This window comes from Nycticebus coucang, chromosome 13 (assembly GCF_027406575.1).
Source record: "Nycticebus coucang isolate mNycCou1 chromosome 13, mNycCou1.pri, whole genome shotgun sequence".
Classification (NCBI taxonomy): Eukaryota; Metazoa; Chordata; class Mammalia; order Primates; family Lorisidae; genus Nycticebus; species Nycticebus coucang.
In genome coordinates, this window is record NC_069792.1 from 56,927,340 (window position 1) to 56,948,764 (window position 21,425).

Genomic DNA, 21,425 nt, shown 5'->3' on the forward strand with positions numbered 1-21,425 from the left:
GTTTAATTATTTGAAAAACAATAAATATTCTGGAGAACAATCTTTCTGCCTTTAAGGTGTTTACGAACTGACACACAATAACAAGACTGTATCTCTGAAGACTATAAATGCAGTGCAGCACATGTCTGTCTATCCAGAACTCATCGCCAGCGTTTTATATCAAGCAACTGGAAGCAATGTATGTCTTTTTCTTTTGACCTTAATATTTATTTTCTCAAACATTTTTGTTTTTATATATTTTATTTTTATTTTTATTTTTTTTGAGACAGAGTCTCACTTTGTTACCCTTGGTAGAGTGCCATGGTGTCTTAGCTCACAGCAACCTCAAACTCTTTGGCTCAAGTAATCCTCTTGCTTAGCCTCCCACGTAGCTAGGACTACAGGCGTCTGCCACAATGTCTGGCTATTTTTAGGCAGGGGTGTCACTCTTGCTCTGGCTGGTCTTGAACTCCTGAGCTCAAGCAGTCCCCCTGCCTCGACTTCCCAGAGTGCTAGGCATGAGCCACCATACCTGGCCTATTTTCTCAAACATTTTTGAGTCCTCAAGTTATTTAATGTCATCCTATTATCTCACTCTCTTTTTTCCATTTTAGGAGATTATTGAGCCAGTGTATTTTTATATTGGCATTGTTTTTGGATTGCAAGGAATATATGTTAGTGCTTTATTTGTTACAAGTTGGCTTATGAGTGGAACGTGGCTAGCAGGAATGCTTACTGTTGCGTGGTTCATTATTAACAGGTAAGAAATGTGTTTCTAATTGATCTTTACAATTTTTTGTGGTTGTGGTATCAGTGTCTGAAGATGCTCCCATTCGCAAGATTTCCTACCCTAATCCCCAGAACCTGTGACTATGATGAGATATCATTACTGTGATTGTGATATGTTGTATAGCACAGTTGACCTTAAGGCGGAAGATTATCCTGTGAGCCTGATCTAATCACATGAACCTTTAAAAGCTGAGCGCTTTCTTCAGTTGGTTCAGTAAGCAAAGTAAGATATTTGAAACATGAGAAGGATTCAGTGCACCAATGCTGGCTTGAACCAAGAAAGAAATCAATTCTGTCAACAACCTGTGAGCTGCTATTGCAGGCCTCCTGTGAGAACTGTACCCTGACCGATGCCTTCATTTTAGCTTAAGGAGCCACTGAATCCTAAGGAGGCATCATATACATCACTATTAAGTTGACCACCAAGGATAAGGGCTTTACATTAATCTATGACTGTGCACTTCGAATTAATAAGTTTATCCCCTTTGATGATCAAAGAAGCCTTAGTTCTTTAATAGTGAGTGTAAAGAGAATAGGGGCGTAGGGCTTCCTTTGAAAATGAGAGCTGTCTCATTTGAGATAGTCATAACATGTTCTTAGCATTGGTCAATGTCATAAATTTATTTCTTATATAATGGATATTCTCCTTCCTCTCCATAGCACTTTTCCCCATAGCACTTAACATGATAAAACTTTTACAAATGAAATGTTTCTTCTGTTACATATTTTCTTTTAAGTAGTTGCCTAAATAAAAGTATGAAGCTTTCAAGTTATTGAGATGTAGCATTAAGTGCTATATCTCCTCCTGGGCTTTGTTTATATTTAGCATCACATGTTGGCAACAATTTGATATGAAGATCTTTAAAATTTTTTCCTTAGATATTTTCAAGTATAGCTATTCAGCTTAATGAATTAAGCATGAAGATGAACCAAATGTTATTATTATTGAAGAGCAATATAAGTACATATATTATACTTATTGCAGAGCAATATAAGTACATTGTGCAGTAGCAAAAGTAAAATAATAACTATATTCCTACCACCTAGAGATCCCTCATCATTGTTTATACCTTGGTGCATATTGGTTTTGATCATTTTCTATATGAGAGAGTGTGTGTGTTTATATATGTGTTTGTTTTACCAAAACAAGATACACGTATGTATTTATGTCTGTATTGTTTTATATGCTATTTTCTTTTCTTTCTTCTTTTTTTTTAGAGATAGAGTCTCACTTTGTTGTCCTTGGTAGAGTGCTGTGGCGTTACAGCTCACAGCAACCTCCAGCTCTTGGGCTTAAGCAATTCTCTTGCCTCAGCCTCCCAAGTAGTTGGGACTACAGGTGCCTGCCATCACACCTGGCTATTTTTTTTGGTTGCAGTTTGGCCAGGGCTGGGTTCGAGCCCCCACCCTCGGTATATGGGGCCGGCGCCCTACTCACTGAGCCACAGGTGCCACCCTAATATGCTGTTTTCTTTATTCAGCAGTTTCTACCTTTCTGTTTCAATAACTTTTTATCTCATCTAGTCCATATTATGATTTCCTAGTCAGCCCCCAAATACCCTATGTAACTGGTTTATCCAAACCAGTGTTTAATACAGGACTACACTACATGTTGCACCTGGTTGGTCCTTAAATCTCTTTAAATGTAACATAGTCTCTTTTCTATAGTAATAATTTGTTGAAGAGACCCAGTCTTGTGTTCTTCTGGAGTCATTTACCTTTTACCTTTATCTCCTATGTTTTTGTAACCTAGAAGTTACATGTAAAGGTGTGATGGTCTAAGATAAACAACTGTGGCTAGACTGTTTTGTAGATGATAACGTTTTTTGTGTCCCATGACATTAGAAGTTAAATAATATTTAATTGATCAACCCCTGGTAAAGTTGAGATTGAACACTGGTTTAAGGGATGATAGTTCCCCAACATATGAGTAGTCATATTTGTCATGTTTTTTTCTAATTACTAGAAAATAATCTGTGGTATTCTTTGGCACCAATAAATGGGTTTTTTGTTTGTTTGTTTATTGTTGTTTTACCATTAACCATTTACCTAAGAGTTGTAATGTCAATTTATAATCTTTGCCTTAAGTAATAATTAAATTCATTTTAATTCTTTTTTTTTTTTTTTTTTTTTGAGACAGAGTCTCACTTTGTCACCTCCAGTAGAGTGCCCATGGTGTTGCAGCTCACAGTAACCTCAAACTCTTGGGCTTAAGTGATTATCTTGCCTCAGCCTCCCAAGTAGCTGGGACTACAGGTGTCCGCCACAATGCCCAGCTATTTTTAGAGACAAGATCTCGCTTTTGCTCAAGCTGGTCTCGAACCTGTGAGCTCAGGTAATCCACCTGCCTCAGCCTCCCAAAGTGTTAGGATTATGGGTGTGAGCCACCGCACCTGGCTTCATTTTAATTACCAATTCTAAATAAGATTTTCTTTCTTTTTTGTGGAGACAGAGTCTCACTTTATCACCCTTAGTAGAGTGTTGTGGTGTCACTGCTCACAGCAATCTCCAGCTCTTGGGCTTAGGCAATTCTCTTGCCTTAGCCTCCCAAGTAGCTGGGACTACAAGCGTCACAATACCTGGCTATTTTTGTTGTTGTTGTTGTTGTTGCTGCCACCCTCGGTATATGGGGCCAGCGCCCTACCCACTGAGCCACAGGCTACACCCTAAATAAATTTTCTTTTCTTAATAGTTGGAGTGTCAGTATGTCCCTAAGGCTGGAATTCGTGGACTTAAATGATGCTCCTGCCTCAGCCTTCTCAATAGCTGAGACTGTAGGTATATATAGCATTTAATAAATGGGTAATTTTTTTTTTCCTTGAGACAAGAGTCTCACTTTGTCACCCTCAGTAAAGTGCTGTGGCATCATAGCTCACAGCAACCTCAAACTCTTGGGCTCAAGCTATTCTCTTGCCTCAGCCTCCTGCGTAGTAGCTGGGACTATAGGAGCCCGCCCCAACGCCCGCCTATTTTTTTGGAGATGGGCTCTTGCTTAACCCATGAACTCAGGCAATTTACCAGCCTCGGCCTCCCAGAGTGCCAGGATTATAGGTATGAGTCACCTCGCCCAGCCTAATTTTTAAAAAAAATTTTTTGTAGAGACAAGATCTGGTTATGCTGCCCAGGCTGGTCTTGAATTCTTGGCCTGAAGTGGTTCTCCTACCTAGACCTCGTCAAGTGCTGGGATTCCAGGTGTATGCCACCACACTGGACTTTAATTTCTGATAAAGATGATATGGGAGTGTAAAGATTAATTTGAGGAGAATGGACATGTTAACAGTATCGAACCTGGGCAGCACCTGTGGCTCAGTCGGTAAGGTGCCGGCCCCATATACCGAGGGTGGCGGGTTCAAACCCGGCCCCTGCCAAACTGCAACAAAAAAATAGCTGGGTGTTGTGGCGGGCACCTGTAGTCCCAGCTACCTGGGAGGCTGAGGCAAGAGAATCGCTTAAGCCCAGGAGTTGGAGGTTGCTGTGAGCTGTGTGATGCCATGGCACTCTACCGAGGGCGATACAGTGAGACTCTGTCTCTACAAAAAAAAAAACAACGAAAAACAATATCGAACCTTCCAGCCGAGCAAGGTGGCTTTGAGCTGTTTGTAATCCTAGCACTTTGGGAGGCCGAGGCGGATGGATTGCCTGAGCTTATAGGTTGGAGACCAGCCTGAGCCAGAGCAAGACCTTGTCTCTAAAAATAATTGTGGCAGGTGCCTGTAGTCCAGCTACTTGGGAGGTTGAGGCAAGAGAATCACTTGAGCCCAGGAGTTTGAGGTTGCTGTGAGCTATGACACCACGGCATTCTACCTAGGGCGACAGCTTGAGACTCTGTCTCAAAAAAAATTTTTTTTTTGAACCTTCCATGATATTTAAAACATAATTATTTCCCCATTTATTTAGGACATCTTTGTCTCAACATTTTGTAGTTTTTGGTGTAGAGGTCTTACCTTTTTGTAGATTTATTTATAGATATCTGATCTTTTTGATGTTTTAATTATATACGGTTTTTGTAATAAATGCTCAAAAAAGTGAGGATGAAAAAGAGAAAACATGGAAAATACATGTAAGTTTAAGAAGCAGAATATAAATTTATTGTAGAGTTCTGATTCTATTTAAATATGGAACTTTTTTTTTTGAGACAGAGTCTCAAGCTGTCACCCTGGGTAAAGTGCTGTGGTGTCACAGCTCACAGCAACCTCCAACTCTTGGGCTTAAGCAATTCTCTTGCCTCAGCCTCCCAAGTATCTGGGATTACAGGTGCCTGCCACAATGCCTGGCTATTTTTTGGTTGTAGTTGTCATTGTTGTTTATTGCGGGTCTGGGCTGGATTCGAACCTACCAGACCTGATGTGGGTTGATAGGGCAGTAGAAATATTTGATTTGTTATAACAGTGATTAGTGCTATTATAATAGCCATAGGAACAAAATATTAAAGTCCAGTTATTGGCCAGGTGTGGTGGCTCATGCCTGTAATCCTAGCACTCTGGGAGGCTGAAGGGGGTGGATTGCCCAAGCTCACAGGTTTGAGATTAGCCTGAACCAGAGTGAGACCCGTTTCTAAAAATAACTGGGCATTGTGGTGGGCACCTATAGTCCCAGCTACTTGGGAGGCTGAGTCAAGAGAATTGCTTGAGCCCAAGAGTTAGAGGTTGCTGTGAACTGTGACACCCTGGCACTCTACCAAATTTGACAAAGTGCTTCTGTGTCAAAAAAAAAAAATAAATAAAAAAGTGCAGTTGTTTTTTGCTGTGTTCTTTTCTCTTTTTTCCTAGGAAAATCTTTTGTCTTGTTTTGTTTAACTACTGAACTGTTGTGCTAAATAGCAAAAAGGTCAAAATGTAAATTTGAAGAAACCCAATGAAGGCTATAAATGATTTGACATAAGAAAATAAATAATGCTACTCTGAGAAAAATTAAAAAATCTAATAGGGGGAGGGGAAGGTTGAATTGGTGTTTGAACAGAAAGTGAAAGTGATTAGTGCTTATAGATCTGAGACTAGGAAAAGAGATTGAGTAAAGAGGATTTTTAGGATGTAAAAATTATATCATATTCTGTATGATATAATTTCCTTTTAATTGTTTTCTTTTTTCTTCTCCTTTTTTTTCTTCCTGAGACAAGGTCTCACTCTGTTGTCTGAGTGCTGTGGCATCATCATAGCTAATTTTTAAATTTTTGTAGAGAAGGGGTCTTTGCTATGTTTCACAGGCTAGTCTTGAATTCCTGACCTCAAGTGATGCTCCTGCCTTGGCTTCCCAAAGTGCTAGGATTATAGTTGTGAATCACTGTGCCCAGCCTCTCCTTAATTGCTTTTTCAAAAATGTTTTTTTGGGGGCTTGGCACTAGCTACATACACCAAAGTTGGTGGGTTCGAACCCAGCCTGGGCCAGCTAACCAACAATGACAAATGTAACAAAAAATAGCTGGGCATTGTTGTAGGCACTTGTGGTCCCAGCTACTTGAGAGGCTGAGGCAAGAGAATCACTTGAGCCCAAGAATTTGAGGTTGCTGTGAGCTGTGACACTATAGCATTCTACCAAGGGTGATATGGTGAGACTCTGTCTCAAAAAAACCACCACCAACAACAAGATGTTTCTTTTCATTGCTTTTTATGACTTTTTGAAATTTGAGTTTGTTTTTGAGACAGTCTCAAGCTCTTGTCCTGGGTAGAGTGTCATGGTGTCATAGCTCACAGCAAGCTCTAACTCTTGGGCTCAAGTGATCCTCTTGCCTTACTTAGAAAATAGTTTTTCTATTTTTTATTTAATTAAATCATAGCTGTGTACATTAATGCAATCATGGGGTACAATGTGCTGGTTTTATATACAATTTGAAATATTTTCATCAAGCTAGTTAACATAGCCTTCATGGCGTTTTCTTAGTTATTGTGTTAAGACATTTATATTCTACTTTTAGTAAATTTCACATGTACCCTTTTTTTTCTTTTGAGTGGAGATGGGGGTCTTGCTTTTGCTCAGGCTGGTCTTGAACTTGTGAGCTAAATCAACGCACTCACCTATGTCTCCCAACGTGCTAGCATTACAGGGATGAGCCACTGTGACTGGCCTGAGTTTGTTTCTTTTGAATGTAATACCATGCTAAGCCTGGCTGGATTATTGCTGTTGCAACTATAGCTTCTTGGTCCGTGAGAATTTAACATTTGTAATTTTGATTATTTGCAAACAATCCAGTAGTTCATGTCAGTGTAATTGGAAGTATAATTTACTAGCTCTCATACCAGTATACATATATATTGGAAACCACTTAGCTTTTCAGAGAAGTAAATTACATGCATGCACATTCATCATTGTTACTTAGGAGAGTTATGGAAACATTTTCAAAGAAATAATAGCAATTTTGTTTTTATGTGAAAAGTAACCATTGAGTGTAAGAGAGCCAAATTTAATGATTATTTGAAAGGGCGTCCCCTTGCTGAGTGAAAATAGGCATAGCACACAGTAGTCTCTCAATGAAAATTGATCAAAGAGAAATTTAGGAGAAACCTATGAAGACATTTCTCTATTTCTGATTCTGGGAATTTTCTTTTTCTTTTTTCTTTTTTTGAGACAGAGTCTCATTATGTTGCCCTTGGTAGAGTGCCATGGAGTCACAGCTCTCAGCAACCTCAAACTCCTGGGCTTAAAAGGAGTCTCTTGCCTCAGCCTACCAAGTAGCTGGGACTTCAGGCGCCTGCCACGTGCCTGGCTATTTTTTTGTTGTCGTTGTTTGGCAGGCCTGGGCTGGGTGTGGACCTGCCAGCTCCCTTGTATATGGCTAGCACCCTAGCTGGTGAGCTACAGATGCCAAGCTGATCCTGGGAATTTTCAAAAGTCTCCAGGTGTACGCCATACAAAACTATGATGTTAATTCTGGATAACCTGCTTATTGAAAAGATAATTAGATAAAAGATGATGCACATTATAATCCCAATAGTGCCACCTGCTGGCTATATGATGTTGCTTAAATCACACCATGTCTTATGTGAGCTTCAAGTTCCTTTTGTAAAGGAGGATAAGAACTTTGGATCTAGTAGGCTGCTAATTATATAGTACAGATTGTACTCTAAAGAAGGGTAGCCATATGGGCAGGGGCGAGGGGGTTAAGCCCAAGAAATTCTGTGCAGCAAGTTGTGTACCTTAGAGAATGGGGCTGAGTCTTTCCAGAGAAGGCCTGTCTTTTCAAATTCTCGGGTGGCGCCTGTGGCTCAGAGGAGTAGGGCGTCGGCCCCATATGCCCGAAGTGGCAGGTTCAAACCCAGCTCCAGCCAAAAACTGCAAAAAAAAAAAATTTCACAGAGAAGTCCATCTGTTTACATAGCAGTACTGCATCTTTCTGGGTGGGGGCTGGAGGTGAGATATTAACCGTTTGCCTACTGTGTACTCAGAAATGAACTGTGCCAATTGAGACATGCAGTGATCCCAACAAACATTACGATACACAGTGTGCTACTGGGCATTCTTTGTTTTCTTTTCTTTTCTTTTTTTTTTTTTTTCTTACTAATCAAAATAATTCACCAAAGTTGGTTTCGGTTTCAATATTTTATATTTGTATTTATAAAAATAAGTAACTCATAGCTTGGTGTCTGTAGCACAGTAGTTACCATGCCAGCCACATACACCAAGGCTGGCCGGTTCAAATCCGGCCTGGACCAGCTAAACAATGACAACTGCAACCAAAAAATAGTCGGGTGTTGTGGCGGGTGCCTGTGGTTCCAGCTACTTGGGAGGCTAAGGCAAGAGAATCACTTAAGCCCAGGAGTTTGAGGTTGCTGTGAGCTGTGATGGCACAGCACTCTACCAAGGGCAACATAGTGAAACTGTGTCTCCAAAAAAAAATGTAATATGCAAACAAAAAATTGAATATGAAATGATAAAGCTTTGTCATATCAGTAAAAATTTAGTAATCCTTTTTTGTATGGTACAACTCAAAACACAGACGCATAATCTAACATATTATATGCATTGATACTTTGTTTTGCTTTGCTTTTTTTTTTTTTTTTAGACAGTCTCAAGCTGTCATCCTGGGTAGAGTGTTGTGGCATCAGAGCTCACAGCAACCTCTAACTCTTGGGCTTAAATGATGTTCTTGCCTCAGTTTTTCTATTTTTAGTAGAGATGGGGTCTCGCTTTTGCTTAGACTGGTCTCGAAGTGGTGAGCTCAAGCAGTCTACCTGCGTGGGTCTCCCAGAGTGCTAGGATTATAGGCATGAGCCACTTCGTCCAGCCTGTTTCGCTTTTTGTTTTGTGCAAACACCGCATCTTTGGCGGGTGTTCTGCTGTGTTCCTGTTAGATTGCTATACTTTGATGGAAAATGCCTTTCCATGAGACAGAACAGGTTGTTACCAGAAACAGTTCTTCCTCCAGAGTTGGCTTGTCAACCAGATGTTTTTCCATGATTTCTCTAATGAAGTGTATGTGAAATTGTGCAAATTTTAAATTTTTATTGGTTGCAATTTTATAAAGTACATAAGCATTATAAATTGATAAATCAAGCATGTGGAAGAAAGCTTTTTGTACCACTTTAATGTTTTCCACATAGTATTTATAGAATTTATATTTGAAATAGGTTCTACACTTTCGTTTTCCAAATTAGATAATGAGATACTTGAGTTTACATTTTTTGTGCGTATTTTTAAAGTTACCTCTGTATCCAGATTCTCCAACAATGATTGAGTCTTCTGAACTCAACAACTCTTTGAATTTATTTACTCTGTATTTATATATACTCCCACAAGAATCCATTATTTGTACAAATTATTTCAGGCACAACTGTGAAAAATATTGAGAACCAAGCGTATGATGCTTATAGACTCAAGTCAGGTAACATAACAGTAACACAACGTCTTGTTTGAAGGCCTAGTGTAACACAAATATAATGTTTTGCTTTTGCTATTCATCTGTGCTTTATTTTAGGGTAGATACAACAAGAATTGAATACTCCATTCCTTTAAGAGAAAACTGGGCGTTACCATATTTTGCGTGCCAAGTTGCTGCACTTACAGGCTACCTAAAAAGCAACTTAAATACTTATGGAGAGGTAAGGTACAAATCTGTTTTATGCATCACAGTTAATTCTGAGGCATTGCAAATACGTATAATTTTAAATAAATTTTGGTCATATTAAGAGTTAAGTTATATTTGATGAAACCTATATTTATTTATATTTAAATAAATTTTGGTCACAGTAAGAGTTAAGTTATATAAGGATATGGTTAAATAATTTTCTTATAATACTATTGTAAATTCTTTTATCTAATTAACAGTAAATTAGTTTTAGGAGAAAGGAAATGCTTTATTGTTTTAGTGCAGTTACTTAGCAAATACATTATGAATGTCTTATTTTGAAAATTAATCTGTCCCACTGTTCTTTTAGCACTTCTAAAATATTGATGGCCATTGGTCATCATAATTTAAGATATAAAGAGTGATCACAAATGACAGTAATGTTACCTTTGATGGTAGCACCGTATATATTCTCTGTTTATTCTCACGGTTTCTGTGACTGAGGTATGGGTAGATTAGTGGCAGAGGACTATCCAGGTAGTTTAATTCTTGCATTATTGTTGTTGATACAAACCCTTAGGGAAGTTGGTCAAAGCCTACAGACTCCGTCTCAGAATACTTACTTTTTAAAATTAATTATTTATTTATTTTGAGACACAGCGTCAACTCTGTTGCCCTGATAGAGTGCTGTGGCGTCATAGCTCATAGCAACCTTAAACTCTTGGGCTCAAGCAATCCTCTTGCTTTAGCTTCCTGAGTAGCTGAGACTATAGGCATGTGTTGCTATACCTGGCTAGGTTTTCTTTTCTTTTCTTTTTTTTTTTGCAGTTTTTGGCCAGGGCTGGGTTTGTGCCTGCCATCTCAGGCATATGGGGCCAGTGCCCCACTCCTTTGAGCCACAGGCACCGCCCAGGTTTTTTATTTTTAATAGAGATGGGGTCTGGTTTAGAACTCCTGAGCTCAAGGGATCCTCTTGCCTTGGCCTCTCAGAGTGCTAGGATTATAGGTGTGAGCTACCATGCCCAGCCTTCATTTGTTTTAAATTTCAGGATATTAAGGGGGTACCAATAGGGCGGCACCTGTGGCTCAAGTAGGGCGCCGGCCTCATATACTGGGGGTGGCAAAAACTCAAAAGAAAGAAAGGGGGTACCAATGTTTTTGTTTATATGAATCACTTTTGTAATGCTTGAGGCACAGCTGTAAGTGTGACCATCACTCAAATATTTCTTTATTGAAACAGAGTCTTTTTATGTCGCCTTAGAGTGTCATGGCATCACAGATCACAGCAACCTCAAACTCTTGGGCTTAAGCGATTCTCTTGCCTCAGCCTCCCAAGTAGCTGGGATTACAGGTGCCCCCATCACAACACCGCTATTTTTTTTTTTTTTGTAGAGACAGAGTGTCGCTCTATGGCCCTCAGTGGAGTGCTGTGGCATCACACTGCTCACAGCAACCTCCAACTCCAGGGCTTAAGCTATTCTCTTTCCTCAGCCTCCCGAGTAGCTGGGACTACAGGTGCCTGCCACAATGCCCAGCTATTTTTTTGTTGCAGTTCCGCTGGGGCCGGGTTGAACCCACCACTCTCAGTATATGGGCCTGGAGCCCTAGCCACTGAGCCACAGGCGCCGCCCAACACTGGCTATTTTTGATGTTGTTGTGGTTGTCATTGTTGTTTGGCAGGCCCTGGCCAGGTTCGAACCTGCCAACCTCAGTGTATGTGATTGGCACCCTAACCACTAAGCTATAGGTGCTGAAGCACTCAAATTTTTTTTTTTTTTTTTTTAGAGACAGTCTCACTTTATCACTTTCAGTAGAGTACTGTGGCATCACAGCTCACAGCAACCTCCAGCTCCTGGGCTTAAGCGATCCTCTTGCCTCAGCCTCCCGAGTAGCTGGGACTATAGGCGCCCGCCACAATGCCCAGCTATTTTTTTGTTGCAGTTTGGCTGGGGCCGGGTTTGACCTGCCTCCCTCGGTATATGGGGCCGGCACCCTACCCACTGAGCCATAGGTGCCACCCTAAATTATATACCTTTTTTTTGTTTTTTTTATGCAGTTTTTGGTCAGGGCTGGGTTTGAACCCACCACCTCTGGCATATGGGGCCGGTGCCTACCCCTTTGAGCCACAGGCACCACCCCTCAAATTTTTTTTTTTTTTTTTTTTTGAGATAGAGCCTCAAGCTCTTGCCCTGGGTAGAGTGCTGTGGCATCACAGCTCACAGCAACCTCCAATCCTGGCTCAAGTGAATTTGAGGTGGCTGTAGGCTAGGACTCTACCCAGGGCACAGAGTGAGACTGGGTCTCAAAAAAATAAAAGAGCAGGCTCAGTGCCCATAGCACAGTGGTTACTCTGGCAGCCACATACACCAACGGTGGCAAGTTCAAACCTGGCCCAGGTTTGAACAACTGCAACAAAAAATAGCCAGGCGTTGTGGTGAGCACTTGTAGTCCCAGTTACTTGGGAGGCTGAGGCAAGAGAATCGCTTAAGCTCAAGAGTTTGAGGTTGCTGTGAGCTGTGACGCCACAGCACTCTACCAAGGGTAACAGTGAGACTCTGTCTCAAAAAAAAAAAAAGAGTAATACACATTATACACATGGCAAAAAACCAATTCTGCCAGTAAAAATGAGTATATAATGAAGAGTATATTTTCCTCCAATTCATTATTGTTACCATTGACCTTGTACTTTTTTTTTTTTTGAGACAGAGCCTCAAGCTGTTGCCCTGGGTAGAGTACCGTGGCGTCACAGCTCACAGCAACCTCAAACTCTTGGGCTTAAGTGATGATTCTCTTGCCTCAGCCTCCCAAGTAGCTGGGACTACAAGTGCCTGCCACAATGCCCGGCCATATTTTGGTTATAGTTGTCATTGCTGTTTGGCAGGCCCTGGCTAGATTCGAATCCACCAGCTCTGGTGTGTGGCTGGCGCCTTAGCTGCTTGAGCTACAGGCGCCGAGCCGATCTTGTACTTTTGAAGGGATCTAAGAATAGTTCATATTCTTATTTTAATTTACATTTTGTTTCTCTTTTTTAAATTTAACCAATTATTTTTCTATACTTTGAAAGTACTCTGTAATACCCTCCCTCAATCCCTCTGTCTTTGTCTCTTAATGTGAAGATAAAGGGGGAAAATTGTATTTATCAGTTACATGATTATAACTGGTCACTCTGTTGGTACTTAAAATATACACAACAAGAGCAAAATATCTATATGCAAATATTAAAGGGATAAGAATATTAAGGATTATATAAAAATATGTAACAGGTAGAAAATACCAAGTTAACTATGGTATATATATTTATATATATATGTATTTTTTTTTTTTTGAGACAGAGTCTTACTCAGTTGCTTTAAGCTAGAGTGCCGTGGCCTGAGCCTAGCTCATAGCAACCTCAAACTCTTGGGCTCAAGCAATCTTCTTGCTTTAGCCTCCCAAGTAGCTGGGACTGTAGGCACTGCCATAACACCTGGTTAATTTTTCTGTTTTTAGTAGAGATGGGGTCTCTTGCTCAGGCTGATCTAGAACTCCTGAGCTCAAGCAATCCTCCTGCCTTAGCCTCCCAGAGTGCTAGGATTACATACAGGTCTGAGCCACTGAGCTCAGCCACTGTGGTGTAGTCTTAACCCTTCAGCTAACAACTCAAATTTTCAAGAAAATTGAAGAAGAAAACTACCCAATCTTTCAGTCATGTTTACTCTATTTCCCTCAATGCCCTCCCCTCCCCTCCTTTCCCTTCTACGTTTAAATTAGTTTAAGAAAAAAATAAAAATAAAGACTCAAAAGAAGTTACAGAAGTAGTAATAGAGAATTCCCATGCACTCGTCACCCAGCTTCCCCCAGTAATACTTCTGTGACCACAGTACATTACCAGGGCCAAAAAATTGACATTTATACAATACTATTTATTTCGGTATAGACTTTCAGAATTCATCAGTCTTTATATGCACTGCTTTTTCTTTTCTTCTTTTTTTTTTTTTTGAGACAGAGTCTCACTATGTCGCTCTCCATAGTGCTGTGGCATCACAGCTCACAGCAACCTCAAACTCTTTTGGGCTTAAGTGATTCTCTTGCCTCCACCTGCCAAGTAGCTGGGACTGCAGATGCCTGCCACAACGCCTGGCTGTTTTTTTGTTGCAGTTGTCATTGATGTTTAGCTGGCCTGGCCGGGTTCGAACTTGCCACCCTCGGTGCATGTGGTTGGCACCTTAACCACTGTGATATGGGCGCCACCCCAAGCATTGCTTTTTCAGGAGCAGGGATGTATAGTTAGTTAGTTGTATGCATTGTTATTACATGTAGATTTGAGTAACCATTATCATAATCAAAATACAGAACTCATACAATGGAAGTAGCACCAATAAGAAATTGTCATGTTACCCCTTAATAGTCATATCCTTCTTCCAACCGTAGTCTCTGGGAACCATTTAGCTGTTCTCTATTACTATAAAATTGTCACTTGGAAAGGTTATGTAAATGGAATCATATAGTATTAATTAACCTTCAAGACTGACTTTTTTCATTCAGCCTAATAATATAATGCCCTTACAACCATCTGAGTTTTTTTTGCAGTTTTTGGCCGGGGCTGGGTTTGAACCTGCCACCTCTGGCATATGCGGCCAGCGCCCTACTCCTCTGAGCCACAGGCACTGCCCCATCTGAGTTTTTGCATGTATCAATTCTTTTTTTTTTTTTTTGTAGAGACAGAGTCTCACTTTATGGCCCTCGGTAGAGTGCCATGGCATCACATAGCTCACAGCAACCTCCAGCTCCTGGGCTTAAGCGATTCTCTTGCCTCAGCCTCCCAAGTAGCTGGGGCTACAGGCGCCCGCCACAATGCCCAGCTATTTTTTGGTTGCAGTTCAGCCGGGGCCGGGTTTGAACCCGCCACCCTCGGTATATGGGGCCGGCGCCTTACCAACTGAGCCACAGGCGCCACCCGCATGTATCAATTCTTTACTCCTTGTAATTGCTGAGTAGTATTCTAGCAACAGGTATTATTTTTTTTGAGACAGAGTTCCACTGTGTCACCCTCAGTAGAGTGCTGTGACATCACAGCTCACAGCAACCTCAAACTCTTGGGCTTAAGCCATTCTTTTGCCTCAGCCTCCGAAGTAGCTATAGGTACCTGCCACAACACCTGGCTATTTTTTGTTGCAGTTGTCATTGTTGTTTTAGCTGGCCTGGACTGAGTTCAAACCCGCCAACTTTGGTGTATGTGGCTGGCGCTGTAACCACTGTGCTATGGGCACCGAGCCAACAGGTATTCTTTTAATCACATATTGGTACTTTGATTTTTTGTTTGTTTGTTTGTTTGTTTTGATACAGAGTCTTACTATGTTGCCCTTGGTAGAGTGCCATGGTGTCACAGCTTACAGCAACCTCAAACCCTTGGGCTTAAGCGATTCTCTTGCCTCAGCCTCCCAAGTAGCTGGGACTACAGGGGCCTGCCACAATGCCCAGATATATATATATATATTTTTTTGTAGTTGTCACTGTTGTTTAGCAGGCCCAGACTGGATTCAAACCCACCACTGCCGGCACCCTAACCACTTGAGCTATGGGCACTGAGCCTTACATATTTGTACTTTGCTTCCCATTTTTGAGACTGGATCTCTTGGTCCCAGTTGCATCAGGATCTGCTCACCAGTTGCACCAATTGCTCACATCTTTTGTGCAGTTATCTGGAGTCATTCAGAGATATCTGTGGTTGATTACTGAAACTTATTTGATGTGTCACTTATATCATACTATAAAAAGTTCATACTACAGGTCCAGTGAAAATGAAGCCCTGTGAGGGACTGAGCCATGTAAGAGAATAGACAAGACTGCATAGAACTTTGAAAATGTTCAGAGAAAGGAAAAACTTGGCTAATTGTTGGATTGTGTTTGATGCATAGTTCTATCTTTAAGATCTGTTTTCACTGCATATTCTTAAGAGTAGTTTGAGAATAGACCCTTGGAATTGGTGATTTGTTTTATTATGTTGTCGCTTTTCCCTAGATCCACAAAGTTATCTCTAAATCCCCTGCAGATTAATTAGGCTGGGTCTGGATTTGAGCTTTCATTGATTTCTGGAATTGGTTTCTCTGGGAATGATGGTTTCAGGCCTGATTATTATAGTTCTGATTATTCCACATCTGATATAACACTTCTCCTATGTATAGCTGTGGCGGTAGAAAGAGCAGGAGCTTCTATGTTCTCTCTGTGTGGAGCCCTTCTGAACTTTGCAGCTGGTGTTATTTGGCTAACTAATAGAATTTTGTCACCTCTTACATTTTCTTCTCTGGTCTTAATCTTATTCAAGATGCTGGATTTTTTTTTTTTTTTAATCTTCTGATGGTTGAGCTATTTCTGACTCTAGAAGGTATCCTTGAGTATAGTCAGTTGAGCATGAAAGATTTAGCTTTAGAACATAATTCTTACCTTAGGTTTCTTAACCTCACCTTTAATGTCCTTTTCCTTCACTGTACTTCTTCTTCTTTTTTTTTTTTCAGACAGTCTCACTTTGTCACCCTGGGTAGAGTTCCGTGGCATTGCAGCTCACAGCAACCTCAAACTCTTGGGCTCAAGTGATTCTTTTGCCTCACCCTGTCACATAGCTGGGACTGCAGGCACCTGCCACAATACCTGGCTAGTTTTCAGAGATGGAGTCTTGCTCTTGCTCAGGCTGTTGTCGAACTCCTGAGCTCAAGCAGTCCACTCGCCTCAACTTCCCATAGTGCTAGGATTATAGGCGTGAGCCACACTGCCCGGCTTGTTCACTGTTCTTATCTGAATGAGGTCATTTGTTACTACAGTCAGTAGAAGTATTGAGAATAAAAAAGCAGATTCATGAAAGAAGCAGAGACTATTATTGGAAATATACTATAGGAAGTGGATTTGCCACAGACTTGGCTGCTTAATATTTGGAAGAATAGAAATGATTTAGCCAGGCACATTGCCGGCAAGGGCAGTGAAATCCTTGTGTTTGGTAATCAGCGGGAAACAGCTGAGACTTGTATATGGCTGACAATACAAGCATTGGGAAAAGATAAAGACCTGAGGTTATAGGCTGACATGTAAACAGACTATTTAAATGAAGTTCTTAGGAGATATGAAATACCATGGAAGTGAAAATATTATTTTCACAGCAAAAGTAATTACTTTCACAATAACAAAAGCTCACCTGCCAAGTCTAGTAAAAGCCACTGTTGTCTTACGTTTATTGCTTTACTTCTTTTTTTATTTTGGAGAAAGTTGGATTTTGTTGCCATTGGTAGAGTGCAGTGGTGTCAAACCTCACAGCAACCTCAAACTCTTTGACTTACGGAGAATCCTTTTCCTCAACCTCCTGAGTAGCTGGGGCTACTGGTGCCCACCACAGCACCCTGCTGTTTTTAGAGATGGGGTTTTACTCTTGCTCAGGCTGGTCTCAAATTCCTGAGCTCAGGCAATCCACCCATCTCAGCCCTCCCAGAGTGCTAGGATTATAGGCATAAGCCACTGTGCCTGGCCTGCTTTACTAGTTTTGAGATGAAAGATTGTATTGAATTTTCTTTTTTCTTTTGTCTTCTTGAAATTCTCACTATGATGTTGAACACTGAAGGACAAATGTTTGTTTTCTCTCTAGAGTTCCTTATTTGAGACTAAGTGTTTAGGCCAGGTGCAGGTAGCTAAAAATAGCTGGATATATGGATAGGCGCCTGTAGTCCCAGCTACTTAGGAGGCTGAGGCAAGAGACTCCCTTGAGCCCAAGATTTTGAGGTTGCTGTGAGTTATGACAGTACGGCACTCTACTGAGGGAGACAAAGTGAAACTCTGTCTCAATTTAAAAAATAAAAAGTTCTTAGTGTTTTTGTAAGGATTTAGTAGTAATTGTGTGATTTAAAAGCAAAATTTTAAGAGTTATATAGCTTAAAGTGAACTGATAATAGAGCTATATAGCTTTGAGGTAATAACCTCAAAGATTTTTATAGTAGTAAAGTTTTTAATTATTAGTTCCTTTTGTTTCCTCTAGAGATTTTGCTACTTGATGATGTGTTCCTCAACATACACATTTATGATGATGTGGGAGTACAGTCACTATCTCCTGTTTCTTCAAGCAATTTCTCTCTTCCTGCTAGATATCTTTTCACTGGAGCACAATGACAAGGTATGATGGCCTTTTGCAATGATGATTTTAAATTCCAAGAACAAATGTTTTTATACTGTTGTATTTTAAAACCTCTTTCTTTTGTTTATCTTATGAGTACCAACATTTAAGTTATTTTAACAGAGAGAATTTAATACAAAGAATTGCTAACCAAGTGTAAAGTCACTAACTTTTTAATTGAAAGGGTAATAAGAGCCTGAAGGTTTCATAGAGGTAGCTACTGCAGGATGCAGCTGCCACCAGTAGGGCTGAGGGACCAGAGCGCAAAAATAGGGAATTATTAAAACTTGGAGACATAGGGGCAGGACCATATGGAGTTGAAACTTATATTTCTGAGGAGTAGCCACTGCTTAGCTTTGCTGGTGTCTCTGGGCTCTAAAGAAGGGCCCTTCAGAACTGGGACCCAGACCACTGAGGATGGGATTCTGGCAAGCTGGTCCTGGATCTCTGGGCTGGAGGATGTGAGGAAACTGGTTTTTCAAATGTTGGTAAAACTATATTCACGTCATTGGGCGGCGCCTGTGGCTCAAGGAGTAGGGCGCTGATCCCATATGCCGGAGGTGGCAGGTTCAAACCCAGCCCCAGCCAAAAAAAAAAAAAAACCACAAAAACTATATTCAGTGCTCCAGGAGAAAGGAATTGCTCTGTTAGGGTGAAGAAGTATTGCTGACCCTTCTCAGGAAACACAAGCAAATAGGAAGTGAGACACAGGGGCAAGCTCTTCCTTCCTCCTCCTTCCTTCCTCCAGCCTTGCACTCTTCAGTTAGCATTTCATGTAGGCAGGTTTCATAGGGAACCAATTGGAAAAGCAGAAATGTAGATTATAGAGTTCCAGCTGCAGTGTTACCAGGCAGAAGATGGAAGGGTAGGTTTAGAACTAAGTGAGAGTTACTTGATAACTGCTACACATCTGTAGAACCAGCACTCAAATCAAGAATAGCACATTAAGAGCCCTGGCATGGTGACTCAGGCCTGTAATCCTAGCACTCTGGGAGGCCCAGGCAGGTGGATCGCCTGAGCAAGAATGAGGCCCTGTCTCTAAAAAATAGCCAGGCATTGGGCAGTCCCTGTGGCTCAAGGAGTAGGGTGCTGGCCCCATATACGGGGGGTGGCAGGTTCAAGGTTAGCCCCTGCCAAAAAACTGCAAAAAAAAATAGCCGGGCATTGCGGTGGGCGCCTGTAATCCCAGCTACCTGGGAAGCTGAGGCAAGAGGATCACTTGCGCCCGAGAGTTTGAAGTTGCTGTGAGCTATGAGCACTCTAGCCAGGGCAATAAAGCAAGACTCTGTCTCAACAAAAAAAAAAAAAAAAAGAGAGAGAGAAAAGAAAAGAATAGAACATACCAGCACTTAGAGGACAACTTCATGCTGTCTCAGTCAGTACTTCAGCCCCCAAGGGTAGCTACTATTCTGATTTCTAATAGTGAGGTATCTTTTTTTTCTAAAGTGGATCTAGCTTCTTAAGGACTTTTTTTCTTTTTTTTTTGGCTGGGGCTGGGTTTGAACCCGCCACCTCCGGCATATGGGACCGGCGCCCTACCCGCTGAGCCACAGGCGCCGCCAAGGACTTTTTTTCTGTTTTGTTTTTTTTGTTAACACTCTGCCTTTTGATTTTTCTTCTTTTTTTTTTTTTTTTGTAGAGACAGAGTCTCACTTTATCGCCTTCAGTAGAGTGCCATGATGTCACAGGACTCACAGCAACCTCTAGCTCTTGGGCTTCCGCGATTCTCCTGCCTCAGCCTCCCGAGCAGCTGGGACTACAGGCGCCCGCCACTAAAACGCCCGGCTATTTTTTGGTTGCAGTTCAACCGGGGCTTGGTTTGAACCCGCCACCCTTGGTATATGGGGCCGGCACCCTACTCACTGAGCCACAGGCGCCACCCTTGATTTTTCTTTTTAACTAATATTGTGTTTTGTTTTAGTTTTCCCTTTCTAAGTTAATTAATTTATGATACATTGTTATTATACTATCTAATTTTATTTTTTCATTATTCATTTATTTATTTTTCCTTTTATTTTATTGTTTTTTAATCTTTGTCTTTTTTTTTCTTTTTTGAGACAGAGTCTCAAGCTGTAGCCCTGGGTAGAGTGCCGTGGTGTCACAGCTCACAGCAATCTCCAACTCTTGGGCTTAAGCGATTCTCTTGCCTCAGCCTCCCAAGTAGCTGGGACTACAGGTGCCCGTCACAGTGCCTGGCTATTTTTTTGTTGTTGTTGTCGTTGTTTAGCAGACCTAGGCCAATTTCGAACCCACCAGCCCTGGTGCATGTGCCTGGTGCCTTAGCTGCTGAGCTATAGAAGTCGGGCCTCATTTATTTATTTTTTGAGATAGAATCTCACTTGGTTACCCTCAGTACAGTGCTGTGGCATCATCATAGCTCACAGCAACCTCAAACTCTTGGGCTTAAGTGATTCTCTTGCTTCAGCCTCCCAAGCAGCTGGGACTACAGGTGCCTGCCACAACACCTGGCTATTTTTAGAGATGAGATTTTGCTTTGGCTCAGGCTGGTCTTGAACTTGTGAGCATAGGCAGTCCACCCACCTCGGCCTCCCAAGTGCTAGGATTAGCTAGGTGTGAGCCACTGAGCCTGGCCTCATATTGTCTTATAAGTGGGTGTTGGTAATATGACTTCCATGTTGTCCTATAGTAGAGTATTTACTCTACAATTATAGTCAAGTCTAAACAAAACTAATGAAAAGATGTATAATAAAATTTATATTATTCTTATTCATTTTATTTTTGTCATAACAGGTTTATGAAGTTTGTAAAATCTATATATTTTCTCTCTTTCTGGGACATTTACTGCAGTTTGAGAATTCAGCTTTGTTGGTGTCTCCTTTATTAAGCTTAGTAGCAGCCTTAATGCTTGCTAAGTGCCTTCAGGTAATTAGAATTGCCTTTTTATCATTCTTTCGATCAATTTTTAAATTGTTAACTTTTTATATCTCACTTCTTTGTTCATATGATTTTTCTTTGCTCATAGCTGAATATGAAGAAAGGAACTTTTGTAGCTAAAAAAATGAAAATAATTAAGTTTTACTTGGTGTGTACTCTGACGGTGACATTGAATATTATAATGAAGGTAAGTAACTAAGACTGATGTAGTTAAGCAAAATGAATAATGAAATACATTGGACTAAATTTTGATAAGGTAATAGAGTTTAAATAGTATAATTTTGAGTTGAACAATGATCATAAATTGCATATTGGGTAAAAAAATAGGATTCTGATTCTTTTCTCTGTATTCCTAAAAAGAGAAGTACACTTTATTTTCCATGTAATTTAAAATATTGTCATCAGTTAACATTAAGCAATATATGAAATAAATTGAGATAAATGAAAGGTGTTGAGAAGAATGGGTAAGTTAACTTGAGTCAGGTGGGATATGTTGAAATTTCTAACTACCCTATTTTAGTTTTGTTATGCTTAAACATATGTAATGTGATTGACTTATGTCAGTAAATATCTTTGCTTTATAGACATACCATGTATGGTTTAATCCATATTTTTGTTTTGTATTTTTGGCGT

The 21,425-nt window shown here is 40.6% G+C and overlaps 1 protein-coding gene across 2 annotated transcripts in view; it reads left to right on the forward strand.

Annotated features, from left to right (window-relative positions):
• Nucleotides 1–21,425, forward strand: part of DPY19L4 (dpy-19 like 4) — an 85,266-nt gene that overhangs the window by 26,740 nt on the left and 37,101 nt on the right. For both annotated transcript variants that reach the window (XM_053558808.1, XM_053558809.1), the window contains 6 exons: nucleotides 57–178; nucleotides 594–739; nucleotides 9,677–9,800; nucleotides 17,763–17,897; nucleotides 20,649–20,780; nucleotides 20,881–20,979. In XM_053558808.1, the coding sequence (XP_053414783.1) occupies nucleotides 57–178; nucleotides 594–739; nucleotides 9,677–9,800; nucleotides 17,763–17,897; nucleotides 20,649–20,780; nucleotides 20,881–20,979 (758 nt within the window). The remainder of the gene's footprint in view (nucleotides 1–56; nucleotides 179–593; nucleotides 740–9,676; nucleotides 9,801–17,762; nucleotides 17,898–20,648; nucleotides 20,781–20,880; nucleotides 20,980–21,425) is intronic.